At 40.1% G+C, this 27,681-nt stretch overlaps 1 protein-coding gene across 2 annotated transcripts in view; it reads left to right on the forward strand.

Annotated features, from left to right (window-relative positions):
- The window catches only part of TSNAXIP1 (translin associated factor X interacting protein 1), a 1,644,878-nt gene that overhangs the window by 1,277,512 nt on the left and 339,685 nt on the right, over nucleotides 1-27,681 (forward strand). For both annotated transcript variants that reach the window (XM_044081465.1, XM_044081466.1), the window contains one exon: nucleotides 15,987-16,145. In XM_044081465.1, the coding sequence (XP_043937400.1) occupies nucleotides 15,987-16,145 (159 nt within the window). The remainder of the gene's footprint in view (nucleotides 1-15,986; nucleotides 16,146-27,681) is intronic.

Below are 27,681 nucleotides of genomic sequence, written 5' to 3' on the forward strand. Positions count from 1 at the left end.
CCTGTGCCCCTGTCGAGCAGAGCCACAGAAGTGATCCCCGGGGTGAATTTCCTAATTCCCATCCACTCATCAAGATTTTTCTTGAAGAATGCTAATGAGGAACTCTGCTTGACTTAGATAGGTAGCTTGTTACAGAGTATGGGAAGTCTCTGGGACAGGAATCTATCCTTCCAGCATGTTCTATTTATTGTGGTGACAAGGTTTAGGTCCCTAGAGCATGTATCCCGGAGGGATTGGGATTTCTTTAGGTGTAGCATGTCCAACAGCTCTGGGTTTGACATAGCTTTGTATGTTAGGCAGAGATCATCTCGGAGTAGCAAATATGCTACAGAGTAAAGCAGGAGTTTTTTGAGATGGTCAGCATAGGGCATCTGTTTGAGTCATATAATCCACTTTGTGAGGTACTTCTGTGGCCTTTCCAGCTGTTGCAGATGTCTTGTGAGGTACATTCCAAAATGGGCATTGTACTCAATAATGGGTCTAATGAGAGCCAAGTAGAGGGCAACAATGACCTCTTTTTTTCCTGAATGAGAACACTTTTGTGATGAGCTGTGCCGCGTAGAAGGATTTCCTGACTACTGTGGTGATGTAATTATCAAAGGAGAGACTCCTGTCCACCTGAGTCCCAAGGTCTCTTATTATACCTTCGGCGTTGAGTGGACTGACGCCTATATGGTAGCTCATGGGTACAGAGTTTTTACCAAAGGGGATGACAATGCACGTTTTGGCGTTTAGCTTGAGGCCACGGCTCTGACACCAGGCATATGTTTCAGTGAGGCCCTTCTGTAGGATGTCCACATCATTTGGGGATTTGACTATGGCACCAAGTTTGCAGTCATCTGTGAACTTCATCAGACAGAGGCCCTATGTGTTACCCTTACTTCAGAGAAGTAGATACCAAACAGGAGAGGACCCAGGACTGAACCCTGTGGTACTCCACTTGTCACTGTTTTGAAGTCAGATTTGGAGTCTGCAACTTTTACAGTGTGGGTTCAGTCAGTGAGCCAGTTGGCAAACCATCTTGTGATGTATGGATTTATACCCAGTTTAGTGAGTTTATCTATAATTCCAGAATGGGGGATGGTGTTGAAAGCCTCGGTAAGGTCAAGATAGGCTGTGTGAACTGCCTTACCCTCGTCTACGGCTTTGGTGATTGTTTCAAAGAAGTCGATCAGGTTCAGGATGCCTTTCACAAACCCGAACTGGGTGGGGTCCAGCGTTTGGAGGTTACCAGTGTCTTTGTTTATGAGTTCCATGATGATATGTTCCATGACCTTGCAGACCAGGCTCGTCATGCTAATAGGGTGATTGTTCCCATGTTCTGTGGTGGCTCCCCCTTTGTGGAGTGGTATAACTGTTGCTGTGCACCATTCAGTGGGTACAAAGCCTAATGTGAGGCTATGATTGAACATGGTGCTTAGGTGAGGGCCCAGTTTGTTCTGAAGTTCATGTAGAACGCAACCTGGGATGTTGTCCGGTTCCATGGAAGCTGTGTTCTTGGCTTTGGAGAGTGCAGTTTTTACCTGTGCAGTTATGACTGCAGGGGCTCTGCATTCTTCCGTTATAGATATGGGCCATTTAGGGGGTGGGGGGGTAACATTAGCACTGAACCTATCAACCAGAATGTTGGCAATATCAGTTGGTTCTGTAATTTTCATGACATTGTGCTGTAACTCAGAGCAGACCTGGCTGTTGCCACTGAGATTCTTGACATAGCTATATAATGCTTTGTGGTTGTCCTTAGAATTGGTGGCAATTTTGTTTTCATAGCCAGCTTTGGAGGATTTTATGAGGGATCTCAGCTTCTTACTGAAGCTGAACAGGGAGCTCCTCCACTCATGGGATTTTACTCTCTTCTGCAACAGTTTCTTCCTTCTGCTGTAGAGTTTGTTTATAGCAGGGGACCACCAGATTGGCTTCTTTTTTTGTAGGATAGTGTCTTGGTTCTGTTAGGGATAGCACGATCCATGCACTTGTGTAAGTGCTTATAGAGTGCATTTGTGTAGGATTCTGCAGACATAACTGTATTGCCCATCTGCATGGGTGTCGTGAAGTTTGACACTTCTGTCTTAAGAAGCATGAAGTTGGCTTTGGAGACATTTTTTACAGTGATTTCCTTAATGGGGGGTGGGGGCGGGATGTGGATAACTATGGTGATTAGCTTATGGTCGGATCTGACCAATAAGGAGTTGACTTTAGGTGTGGAACACCGGTCACTCATGCTGGTAATGACTAGGTTTAGGATATTGTTGCCCCTGGTGTGGGTGTGGATAAGTTGATCCACGGCACTGGAGTTTATGAATTCTAGAAAGTGTTGAGTGAAGGAGTTGGTACATGAGTAGTTTTCCCAGCTAATGGAGGGGTAGTTGAAATCATCCATTATTAGGGTGTTTGGTTGAATCCTAAATCCTAATATTTTCCAGTATATCAAGAAAAGAGGAGTGGGAGTCCTGGGGCATGGTGGGGAATCTGTAGCAAGCTACAATTTGGATTGCGGTTTTGCCCAGAGTTAGTTGCACTTGGATAATTTTGGATGCATTATGTTGGGCAAATAGCCTGGAGGTGTGGATATTCTTAATGAATATGGACACACCTCCGCCTTTGGTGTTCCTGTCCAGGTTAGATGGCCGAAAGGTATGGTATGAGCTACAGCCTGGTAATGCAGGGGTGCTCACTGGAGCCTTGAACCAGGTTTCAGTCACAGCACAGATATCGATGTTCTCCATTTTATGAAGTGCCTCGAGTGAGTGCATTTTGAGGTTTAGACTTCTAGCATTGAATAGCATTACCCTCAGTTTTTAATTGCCTGTAACTGTTACAGTGGTGGGTTTGTTATTTGAACCTTGCCTAAAAAAGGCACTATTGGGGCGGCAGAGCCTTAGCCAGTATCCAGAATCCCAGGGGCGATAGGTGCAGACCATCTCTGGCAAAGTATCGTGGCCTGCCGACCATGTCGTCCCACGCAGACAGATACTGGATCCCCTTAGAATGACACCTGAAGCTTAGCCAGTTGTTGAAGTCAATCATTTTGTCTTTGTACTGTGGTATCATTCTAGGCAAAGATATAAATCAAGTGCACACACTAAAAAAAATTTAACAGTAAAATGCAGCAGAAATACAACAGAACCACAGTATAAACGGCTTTTTAAAGTGCAATTAGTAAAAACAGTTAAGAGAAAGCCAGAAAATGTACTTGAATCAGCAAAAAGTCTCTCCTTCTTGTTTCTGGTGCTGCTGTAGTCTGCAGGACACTGAAAAAGGATTCACCGAGCTAAAACAAGCATAAACCCACGCAAACTCAGAATGCTGAAAGGGATAGAAATCAGCCAGAAACAGCCAACAAGGTTAATTTCAGAGCTGGAAACCACTCCTCTTAAGACAGTTAGGCTGTTCTAATGCTTACCACACTAACTGATAAGCAGAAAGAGTTTGACTACCACAACAAGGTCTGGACCACTCAGAAACAGAGACTAAACTCCTGAAACCAGCAGATCTGGGATCCGGACTATTCGAGTACAGCAAAGGGTGGGAAACGAGCAGTACAGATCGTATTTATTTATTTTTTTAAGAAATAAAACAGCAAAAAGCTATTTAAACATTAAAAATGCACAGAAAAGGCTGTCACATTTGAGTGTGATGCCTACAGTACTAAATGCAGTTTCAATTTTAATTTTTAAGCAGATAAATCAAGTGCACACACAGTAAAACGATTTAACAGTAAAATGCAGCAGAAATACAACAGAACCACAGTAAAAACAGCTTTTTAAACTGTGATTAGCAAAAACAGTTAAGAGAACGCCAGAAAATGTACTTAGATCAGCAAAAAGTCTCTCCTTCTCATTTGTGGTGCTGTAGTAATGATCAGGATGCCCAAACAGGATCTGCCGAGCTAATACAAGTGCAAACCCATGCAAACACGGGTTTTTAACTCAGAAAGTTGAATGGGATAGAAATCAGCCCAAGATGACCAATAAGGTTATTTTCAGAGCTAGAAACCACTCCTCTTGTGACAGATAAGCTGTTCTAATACTTACCACCCTCACTGATAAGCAGAAAGACCTCCCACTACCACACCAAGGTCTGAACCACTCAGAAACACAGACTAACGTTCTGAAGCCAGGAGATCAGGGATCCAGACTATTCTGCTATAGGAAAGTGCGGGAAACGAGCAGTACAGAAAGTATTTTTTGATTTGTTTGCTTTGTTTTTACGAAATTAAGCAGCAAAAAGCAATTTAAACAGTAAAGATGCACAAAAAAGGCTGTCACAGTTGAGTATGATGTCAATAAGGCCAATTTCAGAGCTGGGAACCACACCTCTTGCAACAGATAGGCTGTTCTAATGCTTACCACTTTCACTGATAAGCAGAAAGACCGACCACTACAACACAAAGGTCTGGACCACTCAGAAAGACAGATTAAAGTTCTAAAACCAGCAGATCTGGACTATTCTAGTATAGGAAAGGGTGGGAAGCAAGCAGTACAGATAGTATTTTTTTTTAAGAAATTAAGCAGCAAAAAGCAATTTAAACAGTAAAAATTCACAGAAAAGGCTGTCACACTTGAGTGTGACATCTGTAGTACTAAATGCAGTTTAAATTTTAACTTTTAAGTAGATAAATGAAGTGCACACACAGTAAAATTATTTAACAGTAAAATGCAGCAGAAATACAACAGAGGCACAGTAAAGACAGCTTTTTAAAGTGCGATTAGCAAAAACAGTTAAGAGAAAGCCAGAAAACGTACTTAGATCAGCAAAAAGTCTCTCAGTCTTGTTCCTGGTGATGTAGTAGTCTGTAGGACGCCCAAACACGGTCCACCAGCCTAAACAAGTGCAAACCCACACAAACATGGGTTTTTAACTCAGAAATTTCAAAGGGATAGAAATCAGCCCAGAATGGCCAATAAGGTTAATTTCAGAGCTGAAAACCACTCCTCTTGCAACAGATATGCTGTTTTAATGCTCACTACTCTCATTGATAAGCAGAAAGACTTCCCACTACCACAACAAGGTCTGGACCACTCAGAAACACAGACTAAAGTCCTGAAGCCAGGAGATCTGGAATCCAGACTATTCTGGTATAGGAAAGGGTGGGAAACCAGCAGTACAGACAGTATTTTTTGGTTTGCTTGCTTTTTTTCGAGATTAAGCAGCAAAAAGCAATTTAAACAGTAAAAATGCACAGAAAAGGCTGTCTCACTTGAGTGTGATGCCTACAGTACTAAATGCAGTTTAATTTTTAACTTTTATGCAGATAAATCAAGTGCACACACATATAAACAATTTAACAGTAAAATGCAGCAGAAATAAAACAGAACCACAGTAAAAACAGCTTGTTAAAGTGTGATTAGCAAAAGCAGTTAAGAGAAAGCCGAAAAGGTACTTAGATCAGCAAAAAGTCTCTCCTTTTCATTTCTGGTGCCGTAGTAGTCTGCAGCATGTTGAAACAGGATCCGCCGAGCTAAAACAAGAGCAAACCCGTCAAATACAGGTTTTTAACTCAGAAAGTTGAAAGGGATATAAATCAGCTCAAAACGCCAAATAAGGTTAATTTCAGAGCTGGTAACCACTCCTCTTGTGACAGATAGGCTGTTCTAATGCTTACCACTCTCACTGATAAGCAAAAAGACTGCCCACTACCATAACAAGGTCTGGACCACTCAGAAACACAGACTAAAGTCCTGAAACCAGCAGATCTGGGATCCTGACTATCTTTGTATAGGAAAGGGCAGGAAACAAGCAGTACAGATAGTATTTTTTTTTTTCTTTTACAAATTAATCATCAAAAAGCAATTTAATCAGTAAAGATGCACAGAAAAGGTTGTTGCTGTTGCACTTGAGTGTAACACCTACATTACTAAATGCAGTTTAAATTTTAACTTTTAAACAGATAAATCAAGTGCACACACAGTAAAACAATTTAACAGTAAAATGCAGCAGAAATACAAGAGAGCCACAGTAAAATTGACTTTTAAAGTGCGATTAGCAAAAACAGTTAAGAGAAAGCCAGAAAAGGTACTTGGATCAGCAAAAACTCTTTCCTTCTCATTTCTGGTGCTGTAGTAGTTTGCAGGATGCCAAAACAGGATCCACCAAGCTAAAACAAGTGCAAACCCACCCAACCACAGGTTTATAACTCAGAAAGTTGAAAGGGATAGAAATCAGCCCAAAATGGCCAATAAGGTTAATTTTAGAGCTGGAAACCACTCCTCTTGCAACAGATGGGCTGTTCTAATGCTTAGCACTCTCACGGATAAGCAAAAAAACTGCCCACTACCACAACAAGGTCTGGACCACTCAGAAACACAGACTAAAGTCCTGAAACCAGCAGATCTGGGATCCTGACTATTTTTGTATAGGAAAGGGCAGGAAACAAGCAGTGCAGATAGTATTTTTTGTTTTTTTTTTCTTTTACAAATTAATCATCAAAAAGTAATTTAATCAGTAAAGATGCACAGAAAAGGCTGTTGCTGTTGCACTTGAGTGTAACACCTACAGTACTAAATGCAGTTTAAATTTTAACTTTTAAACAGATAAATCAAGTGCACACACAGTAAAACAATTTAACAGTAAAATGCAGCAGAAATACAAGAGAGCCACAGTAAAAACGACTTTTAAAGTGCGATTAGCAAAAACAGTTAAGAGAAAGCCAGAAAAGGTACTTGGATCAGCAAAAACTCTTTCCTTCTCATTGCTAGTGCTGTAGTAGTTTGCAGGATGCCAAAACAGGATCCACCAAGCTAAAACAAGTGCAAACCCACCCAACCACAGGTTTATAACTCAGAAAGTTGAAAGGGATAGAAATCAGACGAAAAACGGCCAATAAGGTCAATTTCAGAGCTGGGAACCCCTCCTCTTGCAACAGATAGGCTGTTCTAATGCTTACCACTCTCACTGATAAGCAGAAAGACCACCCACTACCACAACAAGATCTGGACCACTCAGAAACACAGACTAAAGTCCTGAAACCAGCAGATCTGTGATCTGGACTATTCTAGTATAAGAAATGGTGGGAAATTAGCAGTACAGATAGTATTTTTTTTAAGAAATTCAGCAGAAAAAAGCAATTTAAACAGTAAAAATTCACAGAAAAGGCTGTCACACTTGAATATGACACATACAGTACTAAATGCAGTTTAAAATTTTACTTTTAAGCAGATAAATGAAGTGCACACACAGTAAAAAGATTTAACAATAAAATGCAGCAGAAATACAACAGAACCACAGTAAAAACAGCTTTTTAAAGTGCGATTAGAAAAACAGTTAAGAGAAAGCCAGAAAAGGTACTTAGATCAGCAAAAAGTCTCTCCTTGTTTCTGGTGATGTAGTAGTCTGCGGGGCGCCCAAACATGATCCACAAGATAAAACAAGTGCAAACCCGCACAAACATGGGTTATTAACTCAGAAAGTTGAAAGGGATAGAAATCAGCCCAAAATGGCCAATAAGGTTAATTTTAGAGCTGGAAACCACTCCTCTTGCAACAGATGGGCTGTTCTAATGCTTACCACTCTCACTGATAAGCAGAAAGACCTCCCACTACCACATCAAGGTCTGGACCACTCAGAAACACAAACTAACGTTCTGAAACCAGGAGATCTGGGATCCAGACTATTCTGCTATCGGAAAGGGTGGGAAACGAGCAGTACAGACCAAATTTTTTGGTTGTTTGCTTTTTTTTATGAAATTAAGCAGCAAAAAGCAATTTAAAAAGTAAAAATGCACAGAAAATGCTGTCACACTTGAGTGTGATGCCTACAGTACTAAATGCAGTTTAAATTTTAACTTTTATGCAGATCAATCAAGTGCACACACAGATAAACAATTTAACAGTAAAATGCAGCAGAAATACAACAGAACCACAGTAAAAATGGCTTATTAAAGTGCGATTAGCAAAAACAGTTAAGAGAAAGCCAGAAAGATACTTAGATCATTAAAAAGTATCTCCTTCTCATTTCTGGTACTGTAGTAGTCTGCAGCACGTCAAAACAGGAACCGCTTAGCTAAAACAAGTGCAAACCCGCCAAAGTAGGGTTTTTAACTCAGAAAGTCAAAAGGGATAGAAATCAGCTCAAAACGCTCAGTAAGGTTAACTTCAGAGCTGGAAACCACTCCTCTAGTGACAGATAGGCAGTTCTAATGCTTACCACTCTCACTGATAAGCAGAAAGACTGCCCACTAACACAACAAGGTCTGGACCACTCAGAAACACAGACTAAAGTCCTAAAACCAGCAGATCTGGGATCCTGACTATTCTAGTATAGGAAAGGGCAGGAAACAAGCAGTACACATAGTATTTTTTTTCTTTAACAAATTAAGCTGCAAAAAAGCAATTTAATCAGTAAAGATGCACAGAAAAGGCTGTTGCACTTGAGTCTGACACCTATAGTACTAAATGCAGTTAAAATGTTAACTTTTAAACAGATAAATCAAGTGCCACAGGGTAAAATGATTTAACAGTAAAATGCAGCAGAAATGCAAGAGAGCCATAGTAAAATCAGCTTTTAAAGTGCGATTAGCAAAAACAGTTAAGAGAAAGCCAGAAAAGTATTTGGATCAGCAAAAACTCTTTCCTTCTCATTTCTGGTGTTATAGTAGTCTGCAGGATGGCAAAACAGGATCCACCAAGCTAAAACAAGTACAAACCCGCCCAAACACGGGTTTTTAACTCAGAAAGTTCAAAGGGATAGAAATCAGCGCAAAACGGCCAATAAGGTTAATTTCAGAGCTGGAAACCACTCCTGTTCCGACAAATAGGTTGTTCTAATGCTTACCACTGTCACTGATACGCAGAAAGACCTCCCACTACCACAAGAAGGTCTGGACCACTCAGAAACACAGACTAAAGTCCTGAAACCAGCAGATCTGGGATCCAGACTATTCTAATATAGGAAAGGGCAGGAAATGAGCAGTACAGATAGTATTATTTTAAGAAATTAAGCAGCAAAAAGCAATTTAAACAGTAAAAATGCTCAGAAAAGGCTGTCTCACTTGAGTGTGATGCCTACAGTACTAAATGCAGTTTAAATTTTAACTTTTAAACAGATAAGTCAAGTGCACACAGAGTAAAATGATTTAACAGTAAAATGAGGCAGAAATACAAGAGGCACAGTAAAAACGGCTTTTTAAAGTGCAATTAGCAAAAACAGTTAAGAGAAAGCCAGAAAAGGTACTTAGATCAGCAAAACATCTCTCCTTCTTGTTTCTGGTGCTGAATGAGTCTGCAGGATGCCCAAACTGGATCCGCCGAGCAAAAACAAGCACAAACCCATGCAAACACAGGTTTTTAACTTTGAAAGTTGAAAGGGATAGAAATCAGCCATAAGGTCAATTTCAGAGCTGGGAACCACTCCTCTTGTGACAGATAGGCTGTTCTAATGCTAATCACTCTCACTGATAAGCAGAAAGACCGCCCACTATCACAACAATGTCTGGACCACTCATAAACACAGTCTAAAGTCCTGAAACCAGCAGATCTGGCATCCTAACTCTTCTAGTATAGGAAAGGGCAGGAAACAAGCAGTACAGATAGTATTTTTTTTCTTTAACAAATTAAGCAGCAAAAAAGCAATTTAATCAGTAAAGATGCACAGAAAGGCTGTTGCACTTGAGTGCGGCACCTACAGTAATAAATGCAGTTTAAATTTTAACTTTTAAACAGATAAATCAAGTGCACACACAGTAAAACGATTTAACAGTAAAATGCAGCAGAAATACAAGAGAGCCACAGAAAAATCGGCTTTTAAAGTGCGATTAGCAAAAACAGTTAAGAGAAAGCCAGAAAAGGAACTCGGATCAGCAAAAACTCTTTCCTTCTCATTTCTGGTGCTGTAGTAGTCTGTAGCACATCGAAATGGGATCCGCCGAGCTAAATCAAGCGCTAACCTGCCAAACATGGTTTTTCACTTAGAAAGTTGAAAGGGATAGAAATCAGCTCAAAACGCTCAATAAAGTTAACCAGAGCTGGAAACTACTCCTCTAGTGCTAGACAGGCTGTTCTAATGCTTACCACTCTCACGGATAAGCAGAAAGACTGTCCACTAACACAGCAAGGTCTGGACCATTCAGAAACACAGATTAATGTCCTGAAACCAGCAGATCTGGGATCCTGACTATTCTTGTATAGGAAAGGGCAGGAAACAAGCAGTACAGATAGTATTTTTTTTCTTTAACAAATTAAGCAGCAAAAAAGCAATTTAATCAGTAAAAATGCACAGAAAAGGCTGTTGCACTTGAGTGTGACACCTACAGTACTAAATGCAGTTTAAATTTTAACTTTTAAACAGATAAATCAGGTGCACACACAGTAAAACAATTTAACAGTAAAATGCAGCAGAAATACAAGAGAGCCACAGTAAAATTGGCTTTTAAAGTGCAATTAGCAAAAAACAGTTAAGAGAAAGCCAGAAAAGGTACTTGGATCAGCAAAAACTCTTTCCTTCTCATTTCTGGTGCTGTAGTAGTCTGCAGGATGCCAAAACAGGATCCACCAAGCTAAAACAAGTACAAACCCGCCCAAACATGAGGTTTTTAACTCAGAAAGTTTAAAAGGGATAGAAATCAGCCCAAAATGGCCAATAAGGTTAATTTCAGACCTAGAAACCACTCCTGTTGTGACAGATACTCTGTTCTAATGTTTACCACTCTCACTGATACACATAAAGACCTCCCACTACCACAGGAAGGTGTGGACCACTCAGAAACACAGACTAAAGTCCTAAAACCAGCAGATCTGGGATACAGACTATTCTAATATACGAAAGGGCAGGAAATGAGCAGGACAGATAGTATTTTTTTTTAAGAAATTAAGCAGCAAAAAGCAAATTAAACAGTAAAAATGCACAGAAAAGCCTGTCACACTTGAGTGTGATGCCTACAGTACTAAATACAGTTTAAATTTTAACTTTTAAACAGATAGGTCAAGTACACACACAGTAAAATGATTTAACAGTAAAATGCGACAGAAATACAAGAGAGCCACAGTAAAAACGGCTTTTTAAAGTGCGATTAGCAAAAACAGTTAAGAGAAAGCCAGGAAAGGTACTTAGATCAGCAAAACGTCTCTCCTTCTTGTTTCTGGTGCTGAAGTAGTCTGCAGGAGACCCACACTGGATCCGCTGAGCTAAAACAAGCGCAAACCCGTGCAAACACAGATTTTTAACTCTGAAAGTTGAAAGGGATAGAAAACAGCCGAAAACTACCAATAAGGTTAATTTCAGACCTGGGAACCACTCCTCTTGTGACAGATAGGCTGTTCTAATGCTAACCACTCTCACTGATAAGCAAAAAGACCACCCACTATCACAACAAGGTCTGGACCACTCAGAAATACAGACTAAAGTCTTGAAACCAGCAGATCTGTGATCTGGACTATTCTAGTATAGGGAATGGTGGGAAATGAGCAGTACAGATATTTTTTTTTTTTTAAGGAATTCAGCAGCAAAAAGCAATTTAAACAACAAAAATGCAAAGAAAAGGCTGTCATACTTGAGTGTGAAGCCTACAGTACTAAATCCAGTTTAAATTTTAACTTTTAAGCAGATAAATCAAGTGCACACACAGTAAAATGATTTAACAGTAAAATGCAGCAGAAATACAAGAGAGCCACAGTAAAATCAGCTTTTAAAGTGCAATTAGCAAAAAACAGTTAAGAGAAAGCCAGAAAAGGTACTTGGATCAGCAAAACCTCTTTCCTTCTCATTTCTGGTGCTGTAGTATGCAGGATGCCAAAACAGGATCCACCAAGCTAACACAAGTGCAAACCCGCCCAAACACTGTTTTTTTAACTCAGAAAGTTGAAAGGGATAGAAGTCAGCCCAAAACGGCCAATAAGGTTAATTTCAGAGCTGGAAACCACTCGTTTTGCGACAGATAGGCTATTCTAATGCTTTCCACTCTCACTGATAAGCAAAAGACCCCGACTACCACAACAAGGAATGGACCTCTCAGAAACACAGACTAAAGTCCTGAAACCAGCAGATCTGGGATCCGGACTATTCTATTATAGGAAAGGACGGAAAACGAGCAGTACAGATAGTAGTTTTTTGGGTTTTTTTTTTTTTTTTTTTTTTAAATTAAGCAGCAAAAAGCGATTTAATCAGTAAAAATGCACAGAAAAGGCTGTCACGCTTGAGTGTGATGCCTAAAGTACTAAATGCAGTTTAAATTTTAACTTTTAAACAGATAAATCAAGTGCACACACAGTAAAATGATTTAACAGTAAAATGCAGCAGAAATACAAGAGAGTCACAGTAAAAACAGCTTTTAAAAGTGTGATTAGCAAAAACAGTTAAGAGAAAGCCAGAAAAAGTACTTGGATCAGTAAAACGTCTTTCTTTCTCATTTCTGGTGCTGTTGTAGTCTGCAGGATGCCAAAACAGGATCCACCGAGCTAAAACAAATGCAAACCCGCCCAAACACTGGTTTTTAACTCAGAAAGTTTAAAGGGATAGAAATCAGCCCAAAACGGCCAATAAGGTTAATCTCAGAGCTGGAAACCACTCCTCTTGTAACAGATAGGCTGTTCTAATGCTTACCACTCTCACTGATAAGCAGAAAGATTGCCCACTACCACAACAAGGTCTGGACCACTCAGAAACACAGACTAAAGTCCTGAAACCAGCAGATCTGGGATCCTGACTATTCTAGTATAGGAAGGGCAGGAAACAAGCAGTACAGATAGTATTTTTTTTCTTTAACAAATTAAGCAGCAAAAAAGTAATTTAATCAGTAAAGATGCACAGAAAAGACTGTTGCACTTGAGTGTGACACCTACAGTACTAAATACAGTTTTAAACAGATAAGTCAAGTGCACACACAGTAAAATGATTTAACAGTAAAATGCAGCAGAAATACAAGAGTGCCACAGTAAAAACGGCTTTTTAAAGTACGATTAGCAAAAACAGTTAAGAGAAAGCCAGAAAAGGTACTTAGGTCAGCAAAATGTCTCTCCTTCTTGTTTCTGGTGCTGAAATAGTCTGCAGGATGTCCAAACTGGATCCGCTGAGCTAAAACAAGCACAAACCCGTGCAAACACAGGTTTTTAACTCTGAAAGTTGAAAGGGATAGAAATCAGCTGAAAACGGTCAATAAGGTCAATTTCAGAGCTGGGAACCACTCCTCTTGTGACAGATAGGCTGTTCTAATGCTAATCACTCTCACTGTTAAGCAGAAAGACCGCCTAGGTAGGGCATATCCTTAAGCCGTTCAGCACACTGTGGGACAGTAGAGCTAAGACAAAAAATCACCGATCTGCAGTATGGCAGTACCCTGCCTGGTCCATTTCACTGTGCAGTGTCTGATGAATGCAACCCAAGGAAGTTGTACATCAATTAGAGGCACCCATGTCCAGGAGGTACAGGAGGTCTTCTCGGAAGGATATCCTCCTAGTGTTAGCAACACTGGGAAGCCAGCCAAAATGGTATGGGAGCTTCAGATGATGGCACTATAGAGAACTGCCACTGTAGGTACCTGAGGTCAGTTGTAGGTAAATCAAAAAGTCAAAAAGAAAATAATCTCAAGTTAATGCTATCAGTGAGCAGGGATCTGGATACATAAAGCAGCAGAATTTATTATATTGGCCTTTTATTAGTTTCTTAGATAGAAAAGAAACGTAGACACACGCAGCAGATAAGAACCATTATACTCCTTACAGTTCCATTTTTAGTAAAGTTTATAGTTATGAGTTTTTATCTGTTTTGCATTTTTTTGTAAGTGTTCCCTTATACATGCTTTGATTACTTGCTGTCATTTTGACACTTATCCTAATCACCTCTGCTATGAGTGTGTTCTGTGCAGTTACATAACATTTTCTATGTAAACATATTTGTTTTGTATTGTGCCTTGTGTGCACAGGATTACAGATGGCTTCTATCACATTCCTCCCTATTTTCTTCTATACTATACAGACACTCAGGTTCCTACAGTTTCTCTTTTTATTACTTGTGCCTGTGATCTTGCACCACTGCACTTCTAAATTATTTTTGTGGATCTGTAGCCTCCAAAAATTATCTGGATCCCTTGTGGGGCTTTACTCTAATCTACTCAGGGGAATCAACACTTCTTTTTTACTGACACACATATCCCCTCTTATGGAGCCCACACCTACTGCTAGTATTAACATGCTTGTCATTGCCAACACATGCATGCAGTAGCTATTGTTAGAATATAAATACACAAAGCACTTAGTGTAAATGCATTCTTGTAGGCAGTACTAACCACATGTTGAGTAGTCACAGGCAAATATCTTATGTCTTCTACGTAGCTCAGCATATCCTATCCGAGCTTTAGCTTGTAGTCTGTGAGCAAACAAAAACAAATACAGTTAGTCACCATACCTCTCAACTGTACAGATATTCGCAAATTGTCCAGATTTTTGCCTCATATTTTTGGTCCGTTGTTCATAAAATTGTGGCTTTCTGCCAAATTAATGCCAAGTCATTAAAGATTGATGTTAGAAAACAATGGCAAACATTTGAGTTTCAGACTTCAGACCCTTCAGAAAATTCCTGTTAATGCAAAACCTGTTATTCTATCAACTTTCTAAGTTTGTAAGAGCAATATTTAAAAATTGTCCCTATTTTTGGACTTTTGTCCCACTTTTATTTATGGCTTTGTCCAGTTTTCTTGCTCTAAGAGGTTGAGAAGTATGTTAGTCACTATGAGACCAAATGATTTAATGGTAAATCTGTAGTATGTGCATGGGACTATTCAGGACTAAGTATTAGGATCTCATAATGACACCTTTGATTTCATCTACTTTACCAGATTTTACCCAGAGAGTCAACCCATGTTCACAGCAAATGAATGCAAAGTCAGTTTTGAAGAAGCAGTTCTGAGCTGTGGACTCTCTGTTGATAATGTAACTAGAATGCAAAATGCAACTGAAATAACAAACTAGAATTGCAAAAGCCTCCTGAAACATCAGACACCACCAAGATATATTTTGGATTGCAAAGGAAAACAAAGCAGTTTGGGTAGTGAGTAAAAAATCTGCTTAACAAAACTGACTTTCAAATAATTCTGCAGTCAGCTTGCATACTGTTCACTTTTGTTATGGCATTTACTGTTTTTTTATTCAATACCCACCTTACCAGTGAGTACAGTCTACAGATTTCATCCACAACCCCAACAGAGACACATGTTGAAGTAGTGAGAAGGACACGCACATGCACACACGCACTCACGCACATACACACACACACACACACACACACACACACACACACACACACACACACACACACACACACACACACACACACACACACACACACACACACACACACACACACACACACACACACACACACACACACACACACACACACACACACACACACACACACACATCATTACTAACATGTCATTTCAGAACTATCCATAATGGAGATGTGCAATTCAGTGTCTCCAAATGCCTTATTTTTCTTTACGACATAAAGACATTGATAAAAGCGGGCCTACTTGTGAAGGTATTCATCACATGCATGCCCAAGAATATCTCCTGCAAGCCACAAAGAGTATCCTGCTACTGCAGTTCATTTTTCTTTAGTCTTTTAAGGCAGTGGTACAACCAATTCCCCCAGTCCACAAAGAGTAGCAGAATATTTGTCTGTACACTAACTGGTGCCTTTCCCTAGCTGACCTTCTTGTATCTTATACATAGTTCTTGAAATCATACAGCTAAAATCACATGGCAGAGCAGAAATTCTTCACTGCCTTAATATACAAACATGACATGAAACCTTTGCTGCCTTAGTGTGCAAAATACAAAGGCCCTGGTACTCCACCCAATATCAAGTCAAATGACCTTCTTACCAACAGGAAAGAGTTTGTTTTTGTGTGTTAGCCTAGTAGATGGTTTCTCTTTTTTATTTGCAAACAACTATTGTAAATGTGAAAGTGATTTGTTTTTTACTTCTCAAGAAAGTAATACATAGAAAGTCATCGGTTAATGAAACTAAGTTTAAATTATATTTTGTTTTTGCAGGCATCAAAGCATAGCAGCATGCCTGAGTTCTTCCAGAGCTACCTTCAGACCAAGTATGGAAGCTTAGCAATTGACTGGGCATACAATATTTATGAAAGTTGTCAACGGCATGAATCTGATGAATTTATCAATTTATTTTTCAGCATCCTTACTGGAAAGGTAAATAGTGTTTTATATACAAAAGTCTTGCTGGAGGACACTTGGAAATAGTAGCATCTATAGTTTACAAATGCTTCATGAAAACCTTGAGACAGTAAAATTGTGTAAGTAAACGTATCATAACAGTAGATATTTGAAAAATCAGTGCTGCAGTAGCCTTAGTTATATAGGTTATATCCTGCCAAGGATATAACAGCCAGCGAGCTTCCAAAGCTTCAGGCCACTTTCCATGCACCCAAACTGTCTTGTAGCTCAAAATGAGGTGACTAAAAGACAAGTTTGGGTGTCAAGCCCGTCAGAGCTTTCCTTCTAACAGAGAGAGGGAGGCTGAGCCCTGAAAGGACAGTGCTAAGAAGAACAAAAAACTGCAGCAGAGATCATTCAAACATCTAATGTTATGATAAGTTTACTTACACAGCTGCACTATGTTCATCATAGTGATCACTGCTGTAGTAGCCTTAGCTACATGGGTAGATTACCCTAGCTTACTGCGTTTGGGAGGTGGAAGGAGAAGAGTCCAAGAACCTCTGGAGAATGGTCCTTGCAAAGACTGATCTTGAGCTTGAGAAGAAATCAAGCTTATAGTGCTTTGCAAAAGTATGTACAGAGGACCAAGTTACACCTTCTAGAACACTTCCAGAATCCAATCCTTTCCAAAAAGCCATAGATGAAGCCAAGACCCTGGTAGAGAGGACTTTGACTCTGCCTGGAATAGTTTTGTTGAGGTGAGTATAACAACAAGTAATAGTCTTAGACAACCATTTGGAAATAGTCTGCTTTGACACAGGTTTTCTCTTTTTCTTACCATCACAAGAAATGAGCAATCATTCTGAAAATCTGAAATATTTAGTTCTGTCAAGGTAGTACCTGAGATGTCTGTGGACATCCAAGGAATGGAGTATATTCTCCCCTCATTTAAGGTTCAGGAAAGAAAACAGGAAGATGGATAGTTGGCTTAAAGTAAATTCAGATACCACTTTAGACATAAAAGAAGGATTAGTTCACAATGAAACCCTGTCCCTGAGGAAAATGATAGAGTAGACTTACCATAAGAGTTTACAACTTGGATACCATTCTTCCAGAGGTCAAAGCAATCAATAAAACTGTTTTTCATGTTAAGAACTTCATGTCAGCCAGGTTACTGGTTTAAAATGAGCAGGTGTTAGCTTCTCTAACGCAAAATTAAAATCCCAAGGATGGGCCACTGGTTTTCTTGAAGATGTCTTATGCAAAGTTCCTTTCAAACACATTTTGACATGAGAATGCATTGAAAGAGGAGGATCCATGAGCACACATGCTGAAATGGATAATAAATTAACCTTGACAGAAGAGTGCGAAAGGCTATATGATAGTAACTCACACAAATACTTTAAAATCAGAGATTAACTATTCCTGAATGGGTGCTGGTTATGTTGTTGGCACCACTCTTTTCCATTTGATAATATATGATTTTCTAGTAGCAGGCTTTCTTGCCTCCATCAGTGCTTGCTACATGTCCTCAGTAAACAGGTGCCTAAAGGGAATTAAGAGCCTATCATCCAGGCAGTCAAGTGAAATTGATTGGTGTCAGGGTGTACCAAACACACATAGATCTAGTCTGTGAGGAAGCTTTTGTTAATTGCCCCTGGTAATTTCCTAAAGAAAGGATAACCATAGCTGCCTGGACTTGTTGGGAGTCTCAACAATATTCTTCAGGGATTCCTTATGAATCTTCAGAAGTGCCCTGAATATTAGTGGAAGTGGTGGAAAAGCATACAGGAACATCCCTGTCCAAGGAAAAGAAAAGGCACCTGTCTTTCATGCCTTCTTGCATGGAGTCCTGGAGCAGATTATTGCCAGTTGATTGTTCAAATAGGGGGCAAAGAAGTCTACTTGAAAAAGTGCTCACAAATTGATCAAATCTTGGAAGATCCTCTGATCTAGTTTCCATTTCTGAGGGTTTACCCTTGTCCTACTCAACCTGTCTGCCAAACAGTGTTGCTCTGATGGAATAGAATGCCTACAGAGTGACATTGTTCTGTGAAGCTCTATCACAAGCTAGCATGGCTAGTCTGCAGAGGGAGAATGACCTGGTTCCCCCTTACTTGTTGATATACCACACAACTTTGATGTTGTCTGTAACAACTTGAAGAGGTCTCAGAGACCAAAGATGATTCAGAAAGTTGAGTGCCTTGATCAGGGTAAGCATCTCTTTTATATTCATGTGCTTGCATCTGTCCTTGGTGTCTCAGACACCTTACATTTTCATCCCTCCTGAAACTGTTCCCCGAGCAAAGTCCAAGGCATCTGTGGTGAGTGACAGCTTTGCAACAGGGAGAGAGAAGGGGAGACCTGGATTTAGAGATATTTATTGTCTCCACCAAGTGATTTCCCTTCTGATAAACTGCAACACTGGGATCTGAAAAGACAAGGAGTGTTGGTGCTGAGACCAAAGATACTTTATATATCATTGTATCTTATTCATGTGGTCTTGCCATGTGGTATCATTAGAATCACAGAAGCCATGAGACCAAAACTCCTGAGGTATTCCCTTGCAGTGACTTAAGTCTGAGTGGAAAAACCCTAGAAATAGGTCTAGATAAAGATCTATTATTTTTTCCTGTGGAAGAAAAGCTGTTTGAACTGCAGTGTCTAGCTGGCATTCAAGAAACGCAGTCCTGTGAGAAGGAATCAAGAAAGACTGTTGGATGTTTTCTTGGAATCCCAGCTTGTATAAGAGATCTTTCATGCACAAGAAATTCCTGACACTTTGAAAAGACTCTGAAAAGATAAAGAACTCATCTACGTATGGAAAAATTTGGATATTCTGTAGCATGCACTGAGCTATAACTGGAGCTAGACACTTTGCAAAAAGCTTGGTGCAGCGGATAGCCCAAAGGGTAAGGCACAGCACTGATAATGTGATCCAGACACATAAAAACCTTAAGAAAAGCCTGAAGTCTAGATGAATAGGAATGTGATGCCAAGCATCTTTTAAATCTAATGGTACAAGCAATCATTAATGAGGAAGAACAGGTAACAGTATTTGAAGTGACATCATTTTGAAATTGGGGCACTATCATAAACAGGTTTAGGAAAGAAAGATCCAGAACCTGCCTCCAAGCATTTTCTTTCTTTGTCACTAAACACATCCTTGAATAGACCCCTTTTCCACCTGGGAAGGGGGAACAGATTCCATCACTCCCTGGGACACATGTGATAAAGGTTAGGTGGAAACAAAAGAGTCTGATCTGCAGGATGGAGGAATTTCCTCCCAATGACACCTATAACCTTGACAAATGATCTTCAGAACCTATTTGTCTGAAAATATCTGTTGGCAATGATAACAGTGGAAATTCAGACTTTCTGGAAGAGAAGAAAGGGCTGCCAGAGTGGGAAGGATAGACAAAGTCTTAAATAGTCATTCTGACCTATTGGACTGTCCTTGTTTTTGGGAGTTTCCAGAATTCTTCTTGGAATCCCCTTGCCATTTTTTTCCTAAGCATCTGTTACCTGCATTTTGTTGAGTCTGTTTATTTTGTTTCTTACCAGTCCATTGGAAAACTTGTAAAAGGAGGACTGAAAAATCTTTGAGATATCTTGTATCAGCGTACCCCTTTCATCATCTTTTTCATCACCTCTACAGTAGAGGGGCCAAAAACTAAATCTTTTTCCAAAGGAGAATTTAAAATCTCATTTGGGAGGTTCTGAGAATGCAGCCATGAAAACTTCCCCAAAAGACTACCATTGGCCATAGCCCTGGAAGAAGTATCAGAACAGTTATATGTACGCTGTATACAATGGGTAATGACTTTAACAACAGAAAAATTTAAATTATTTAAAGTATTTAAAACAGATTCTTACTCACAAGAAGAAACTGCAAATAAAACATCCCTCATATATACTCACAATTAGTCAGAACAAACTTTAACATATGAGGCTGACAATTCAAAATTCTGAAAATCAAAGTTGCAGAAGCATACACTTTTTGACTGTACCTGTCAATAATCTTTCCATCCTTATCAGAGAGAGGAGGATTTGAAATTAACTATTTGTTTAGCAGTGGAAGGAATAACTAAATCTATAACTGGTGGGTCAAGTTTGGGAAGAGTTTATAAAAACTTAAAAGAGTGAGGAACTCTTTAAATCCTGTCTTCCTTTTGATGCAGTTGACTGTCGTGAAAAATGTAGACAGTAATAATCTTTCAAAGCTGACAGAACTAAAGAATGGGTGCAGGTTCTGGAAAATACTTCTGTAACAGCTCATAGTACTTATTAGGAACTGAGAAACCTCAGTGTTCTCCCACTGAAAACACTGGCACATTCCAGAAATAGTTTCAGAGAAAGAGAAACACCCCACTGGGAGAATCAGAAAGTTAGCACTTCTCTAAGTCTGAGCGAGAAATCTTAGGAGAAAACTCTGTATCTGTCCCTTCGTTGTCCTGTCTCAACTCAAATCTTGAATCTTTTTAGGAAAGAGGTTGCCTCTCTTTCTTTTAACAGAAACTACTCTGCAAGAAGGATACATATCCTGAATTAAACCCTGAACCAATAAATGACTACTCCCTAAGGAAATTTGAGGTGGAGTAGATACATGCTTAGTTTTATAAAACTGGGACCAACAGTGTTATTGATGTCAGTAGCAGCTACCATGGGGTGGGTGCAACATTCTGACAAAACAGGGAAGTCTTCCCTGTTCCTTCTCCTAGAACCCAAAAAGATTGTCTCTCCCTTGCCCTCTGTGCAGAGCCCAACATCCTCAAAAGACTTGGATAACTCCTGGTTCATAGTGGATGTAGGTGCTATACTAGTGGGATCCGGGGTAAAAAATGAATGGTCAACTAATGGCCACAACAGAGTCACCCACTGAGTACGATGCAAATTGCTAGCATGCTGGGATGGCAAAGGCTGTTTGCTTATTTTTTTCTTTTTGTGTCAGGAAGAAAGACTGACCCATGGGACCAAGAGAATTTTTCATTCTCAAATAGAAAATGGTACCTCTTTCCTGTGGAAAACAAGCAACAAATGCCAATAAAAACTAAAAGTCTTTAAAAGTTACTTTTTTCAAAGACAAAACAGTAAAAAGCACCTTAAAACACTTTGTCAGCCTCACAAGGTAAAATAAACACAATTTCTCAGGAGAAAATGTTTTTCAGTTACTGTAAACAACTTTTAAACTGAGAGGGGAAAAAAAGTATTCCCATTTAAAAGTACAGTATAGTCGCATGACAGTCCATTAAAACACAAATTCCTGTCTTTAAGATAACTTTTCTGAAGAGGAAAGCATTAACAATAAACAAAATTATTGAATGGAAGTTTTTCCCCAAAAGGGAACTTATATGCCTAGCAAAGAAATAGCACAAGCTGACCACTGATCCTCGAACGCCTTAGAGGAGCATACTCTTCAGTTGCAGTTAAGCTCTGAAGGGCTTGGGGCCCAAACTTGTCTTTAAGTCAGCTCAGCTCCAGATGCCAAACAGTTTGGGCATGTGGAAGGTGCCCTGAAACTTTGGAAGCTGGCTGGCTGTTGTACTCTTGGCAGGATATAATCTATATAACTAGGGCTACTGCAGCAATGATCAATGTGAGGAACATCTATATGTTGTTGTTACAATAAGGATGCCAGAATTATTTATTTCTGTTTATAACCTTTTTTTCTGAAGATTCCTGGCGAGAAAAGTCCAAAAATGAAAATAGTCAATATAATAAGCAGAGATACAGTTTCATAAATACATGGCCCAAAATGAAAATTATTTAGAAATACACATTTGCAGGGTAACATATATGCAAAAATATAGGTACAGCTAATATTCATAGAATAGTGAAGTGCATAGGAGATTCATTACACATTGGATGCATAAAACTACAGGATTTACAGCCAATAAGAATTAGTACAGTACTTGAAATTAACAGTCATACACATCCATAAGCAAAGCTGAATGGGCAGATAACTGGAAATGGCAAACATGTTGATATGAATATACATAGACAATAGCAGAATTTCCATCAGAGTCTAAGTTGTAATTATGCAGTTGTACTTACAGAATGTTAAACTGCACAGAGGATGCTAACATTATTTATAAAAAGGCAGCAGTTTACTGGCTGAATTAAAACAAACAAAAGAAAAAAAAACACCAGGTCATTTATTAAGACACGTGATATCATTAGGAAAAGAACAGAGGAAATTAGAAATTGAAGAGTAGGAAGGCATATCTGCAGAGATGACAAAAGGCTATGGTATAAGTTATGATATTTGAAAGGTAGGGGGAGGAAAAAGTATAATGGGGAGAGTGAGGAATGTTTATAGAAAAAAAGGTAATATTTAAAGTGCTGCATGAATTTAATATCTACTTTCTACTACGTGTTATGGCTCCTCTGCATGAATTCCCCTTTGTAGCCATCAAGAGAATTAAAAATATGCAAAGCAAAGGTCAGAAAGAGCACATAAATTCAGAGAAGTATGAGATAATCATTAATAACTCACAAAAAGAGATGCTAATTTGATCAACATTTAAGGAGAGAAAATTGGATTCTTGGAATTCTATTCACCAAATTTTTTGGACATACAAAAAAAAAAAAAAAAAAAAGAACACTGAGTGACCCTATTTCTCGGGAGGGGAAGACCTACTAAACCCTATTTATTCATAAAGATACAGTAGGTTATGATATATTACATCAACCTTAGCAAGTTTCTTGATGTCTGAAAGCTTCAGCTAAATGGAGTCAGTGAAGCATGCTTTTGTGCAGTTTTGCATCACACTTTCATCCATTCGTACCTCCCTTACAGACATCCCCTACCTCAAAGGTTTACGCCCCAGACAGTACTAAATTACTAAATACAGAAAGTGTAGATTTAGCCTCACAATTTTCTTGATCAAGCTTTATAGGAAGAATGGGAGAAAGGAGATTTTGCTAGACACCACTGACTGATGTGCATAGATTAAGTGACTAAAATTACCTGAACAACCAGGGGCAACTACCCTGTTAACTGTGGACTTTAAGAAATCATGATAGAGGAAATGATTAGCTTTACAAAAGGTCCATTTCATGGAATTAACAGTCCTATTAATTAAGCGTAGAATGCTGTGACTCTTTCTTTCTTTCTATCACAGGCTGGTGGGGGGGGCTCACTCTGGTTATGAATTCATGGACATCTGGAATACTTTTGATACACTGTTCTCAGAAAATTACCATTTCATTGCTCTATTGTTAAGCCCATTAACTTCTGTGTTTGGAAATGCAAATGTTGGAGAATTCCTCCTTCACCACGATTAGGTTTAGATTTTGCAGACCAAGTGTACCTACCTGCAAAATGTGGTATTATGGCAAGTTTTTCAAAATGTATACTCGGGGCTCCTGTTTTTGTAACCAATAAGATATAGCAGTATAACAGCACAGCAGCAAAGGTCTGGTTAGATCTTTCTCTAAGAAGTATTTCCTTATGCTCATTACTTCTGAACTGTTAAGTCACTTTCAGAAAGTCTACTCAGAACATACTGCTGGCCATGTTGTATCTCCAATGCTGAAAACATCACTGTCATTTATTCGGAAGACCTCATGTAGAAGTATTTATAACAACTGGACAGATGTCAGTCATGCTGTAGCCTGATTCTTTACAAGTGAAATGTTTTCTGCCTAGGGCTAATATTCATCTTACTCTGAAGTTCCACCAGCTGTATTGCAATCCTCATATAAGATATTTAGGCAAAAGTTAATAATGTATATTATATTATATTTCTCATTTTTTAATGTATGGCAGATGAATTTTAACACATGCTTGATGGATTTTCGGCATTTGTGACAAATATATTTTAATATTTTAATGGTTTTGGAATATGCCTCACAATGTCTTTCAATGAAACTTTTGGGTTTCCAGAATGGCTGTATAAAAGTGTTATACTGGACTTGCTTTAAACCGCTTTAAACTGACTTCCCATGAATTTAATTAATTATGCTAATTATGCCGATTATGTTGATTGAATAATTATGTTGAGTGAATAATCATTTGAATCTAATTTTACTCCACTGGGTATATATATGTATATCTGAGGAAGCGCACTTTGGTGCGTGAAAGCGCTTGTCTGTCTGTATTTTACTAAATAAAGGAGTTCGTACATGGAATTTTGAAGTTTGTTGTGCTTCCTGGTTGCTGAATCCCTCAGTGTTTTTACATTACAATCCTCATATAAGCCAATGTTGGAAGGTGACATCCTCATTTCTACCTGCCACTTCATTGTCTAGCTGACAGGATCTTTCCGCATGAGTAGCTTTATCTGTTATTTTGATGATCTGATGTTGTCACTGTCATTCCTCCTCAACCTGTGGGTTTCAGATCTGACCTTCGGATTTGACTTGGCCATCTTCTAAGCTGAGGCATCAAAGCTCGAGCTCCTCCCATCTTACCCAAAATGCCCCATTCCATAGTCAACCTCAGATATGTTTGCTGCTCGTAGAGTATGCTCAAGGTTGTCGCAACTCCAGAGCTCCTCCAGTTTAGGAAAGTTTTTTCAATAAGTGAGTTAAATTTTTCTATCCATTAGCATATCCAATACTTTCTCTCCTACCTAGTCTCTCTTTACTCTTTTAACCATTCTTTCCTGCCTTTGTCAACCAGGTTTTCTATCTGACTTAGCTTTCCCATCTTTCTCATACCCTTTCTAAAAAAAAAAAAAAAAAAAAAAAGAGCTTCTCTCTTTCCAACTTTCATGATGGAGTCAAAGTCCGATCCTAAATCGGACAAACCTCTAGGTATCAAAAAATGCACTTCCTGAGGACACAAGATCCCATTGTCTAATGCCCACAGGGAGCGTGTTTACTGTCTAGGTCCCTCTCACTTGGACAGCTCCAGCCCTATTTGTTCCACCTTCCATCTGCGTGCACTGGTGGATTGGTAGAAGAAGCTTATCCTTAAGGGCTTGCTTCCCTCTACCTCCTCTCCTGCTGTCCCCTCCACCTCAGGGGCTCAACCCCCCAGCAAGAAAACATAAGGAGACCCAGGAATCCAGGAAATTACCCCAGATCAGTCTTCTTCTTCTTCTATGTCGAAGCCGGTGAAGAAAACACCAAAATCATCAGATCTGACTTCTTCAGGGCCAACTCTGTCATCTCCACCATATCCTCCACCTTCTTGGGATCCACTTGTCTTGTCGCAGCCAAGTACTTTGGCTCAGAGATCTCCCCACAGGGAGATCTCTCCTAAGAAGCCATCCACACCACCCTCAGCCACTTCTTCCACCAGGTCTTCCCCTAGTCTGTCCAAGAACAATGGTGACAGACTGATGAAGCAATTCTGTCCAGCACAGATCCAGAGGAGAGTTTTGTCAACTCCACCCCCCCCCACTGGATCTGTGAACAGACGCTCCCCATTCCGTCCTATGGCTCCTTTTCCAATTCGACCTTTGGTTTCAGAGTCTGCTGGTGCTGTGATTCCGACAGCTGAGATATCGGAGCTCATAGTGGTTATCACTTCTTCTCTGATGGCCTCCCAGATGCATTCAGCCCTGACCACATCAGCACCTAGCTTGTCTTGGAGTTGGAGCCTCGACATCAAGTCCAGGGGGGTTTATGTCAACTCTGAAGTTTTCAGAGCTGTCCTTCTCCTTGGAGCCTTGGCTTTCAATAGCTCGGTTCCAACTCCCCCTTTGGAGCAGAGGGCTCTGGGTGCATAGGGGATATTTGTTCCATTATCTTCAGCTCTGGAGGGATGACCCTTAAAGTACTCCATGTCTTTCTGCTTTTGAAGTGGTGGAGAGGGTTCTCTCCCACCCCAGGAGAGCCTCAGTACTTCCCCCCTTGGCTCCACTCTCCATCCCCATGGATCCTGTGTTTGAGGCCTCCTGTCTACCACAGGGGCAGCCAGTCCTTGACAGCCTTTGGTCCATGCCTTCAGTGGAACTCCAGTTTTCTTCTTACACCTCCCCGGAACATCCCACTGAGGAGGTTCCTTGGAAGAAACAGTGTAAAAGGTGGCAGCTGGATTCCCCCAGGAATCCCTCATTACCGACACTAATTTTGAGGAAGGGGAGGGGTCCCCAAGATCTCCACCTGAAGATGTCTCTTTTTTGGACATCCTAGAGATACTCCGCCAAAGAAGTGGATGATCTGCCCAAAACCTCACCCAGAGGAAACAGTGCTTTTGGAGGCTTTTGGGTCCAACCCATCTACATCCTGGGTGACCCCCCCCCCTACAGATGCACTGATTGAATTACTATCTACCAGGGTATGGAAGGAACCGGACACTGTAGAGCCCATCCTAAAGAGGGATGACAAGATTCTTAGTGTACCTCCTGACAAACTACATTTGACTAAAGGGAACCCAGTAGATGCCATGGTGGCTGCAGCAGTCACTAAAAAGAAGCTGGCCCAAGAAAGCTCTTCTGTCCATCCCCTAACATGGAGTATAGGGCTATGAACAGATTCAAGAAGAGAGTTTACATGTCATCCACTTTTGTCCTACAGGCGTTAAACTACTTATCCTATTTTACTAGACTACAGAGAGACCTTGTCAGTGAACTCTCTGAGCCTACCCCAAAGTCCATGTCTGCCAAGGATAAGAAGACCTTTTCTTCCAGAATGGCCAGTCTACTTTTCATCTAATCCGTCCATGATGTTGATCTCCCACACTACAGAGGGCACCTTTAGGGCGGCCAGTTCAGGCATTGCCATCAGACGCTATGCATGCATGTGGCTGTGTGACTTCACAGAACATTTTAGGGCATCATTCATCAATGCACCTTTCAATGGATTATCTTTGTTCAGTCCAACAGTAAGAGACACACTCTCCTGAAGCAAGAATGATGGAAAAACCTAGTCTGCCATTGGGATCTGTTTTTCTACCCCACAAAAGTCCTTCTCTAGAAACCAACATGGGGTGAAGAAATTGTGGTTTAAGAAATCTCAACGTCCTTTTCAGGAATCTCAGGGAGATTTTCCTCCAGAAGCAGAGGGGGTAACAGCTGCAATGGAAGACACCACCCCCATGACAGAGGAGGTGTACAGAACACAGGGGTCTCGAGATTCCTTCTTGGACAGACCCTTCCAGCACTCCTGAAAAGTAGTCTGACTGCCCTCCTCTGGAGGCAGTTTGGGGGGGTGTGCTTTTCCTTACACCCACAAGCCTGGGCCGCCATCACAAATGATTAGTGGATGGTAAGGATCATATCTAGATAATACCTTATTCCAGTTTTAGAAAACCCCAATCCAAAAAGTCTCTCCTGCCTGATGTCACACCCAATCAGTTGGAGAAGGCAGGTCAAGAAATTGCAAAGCTGCTACAAAAAAAGGGTCATCCAGGAGGTCTGTCTGGACCAGAGAGGATTGAGCATTTACTCAAGGTTCTTTTTAGTACCAAAAAAGACGGGGGACCTACATCCAGTCTTGGACCTGACATGCCTGAATAAATCACTGAAGAATTTAAAATTCAGAATGTTCACGGTCTGGTCCATTCTACCCCTTCTGAAAATGGAAGACTGGATGTGCTCTATAGACATGAAGGATACGTACTACCACATCAATATGTACAGGAGCACCAGACAGTACCTGCATTTCAGGCTGGGAG

The sequence above is a fragment of the Protopterus annectens genome, chromosome 8.part0 (assembly GCF_019279795.1).
Source record: "Protopterus annectens isolate FY-2018-M chromosome 8.part0, PAN1.0, whole genome shotgun sequence".
Lineage (NCBI taxonomy): Eukaryota > Metazoa > Chordata > Ceratodontiformes > Protopteridae > Protopterus > Protopterus annectens.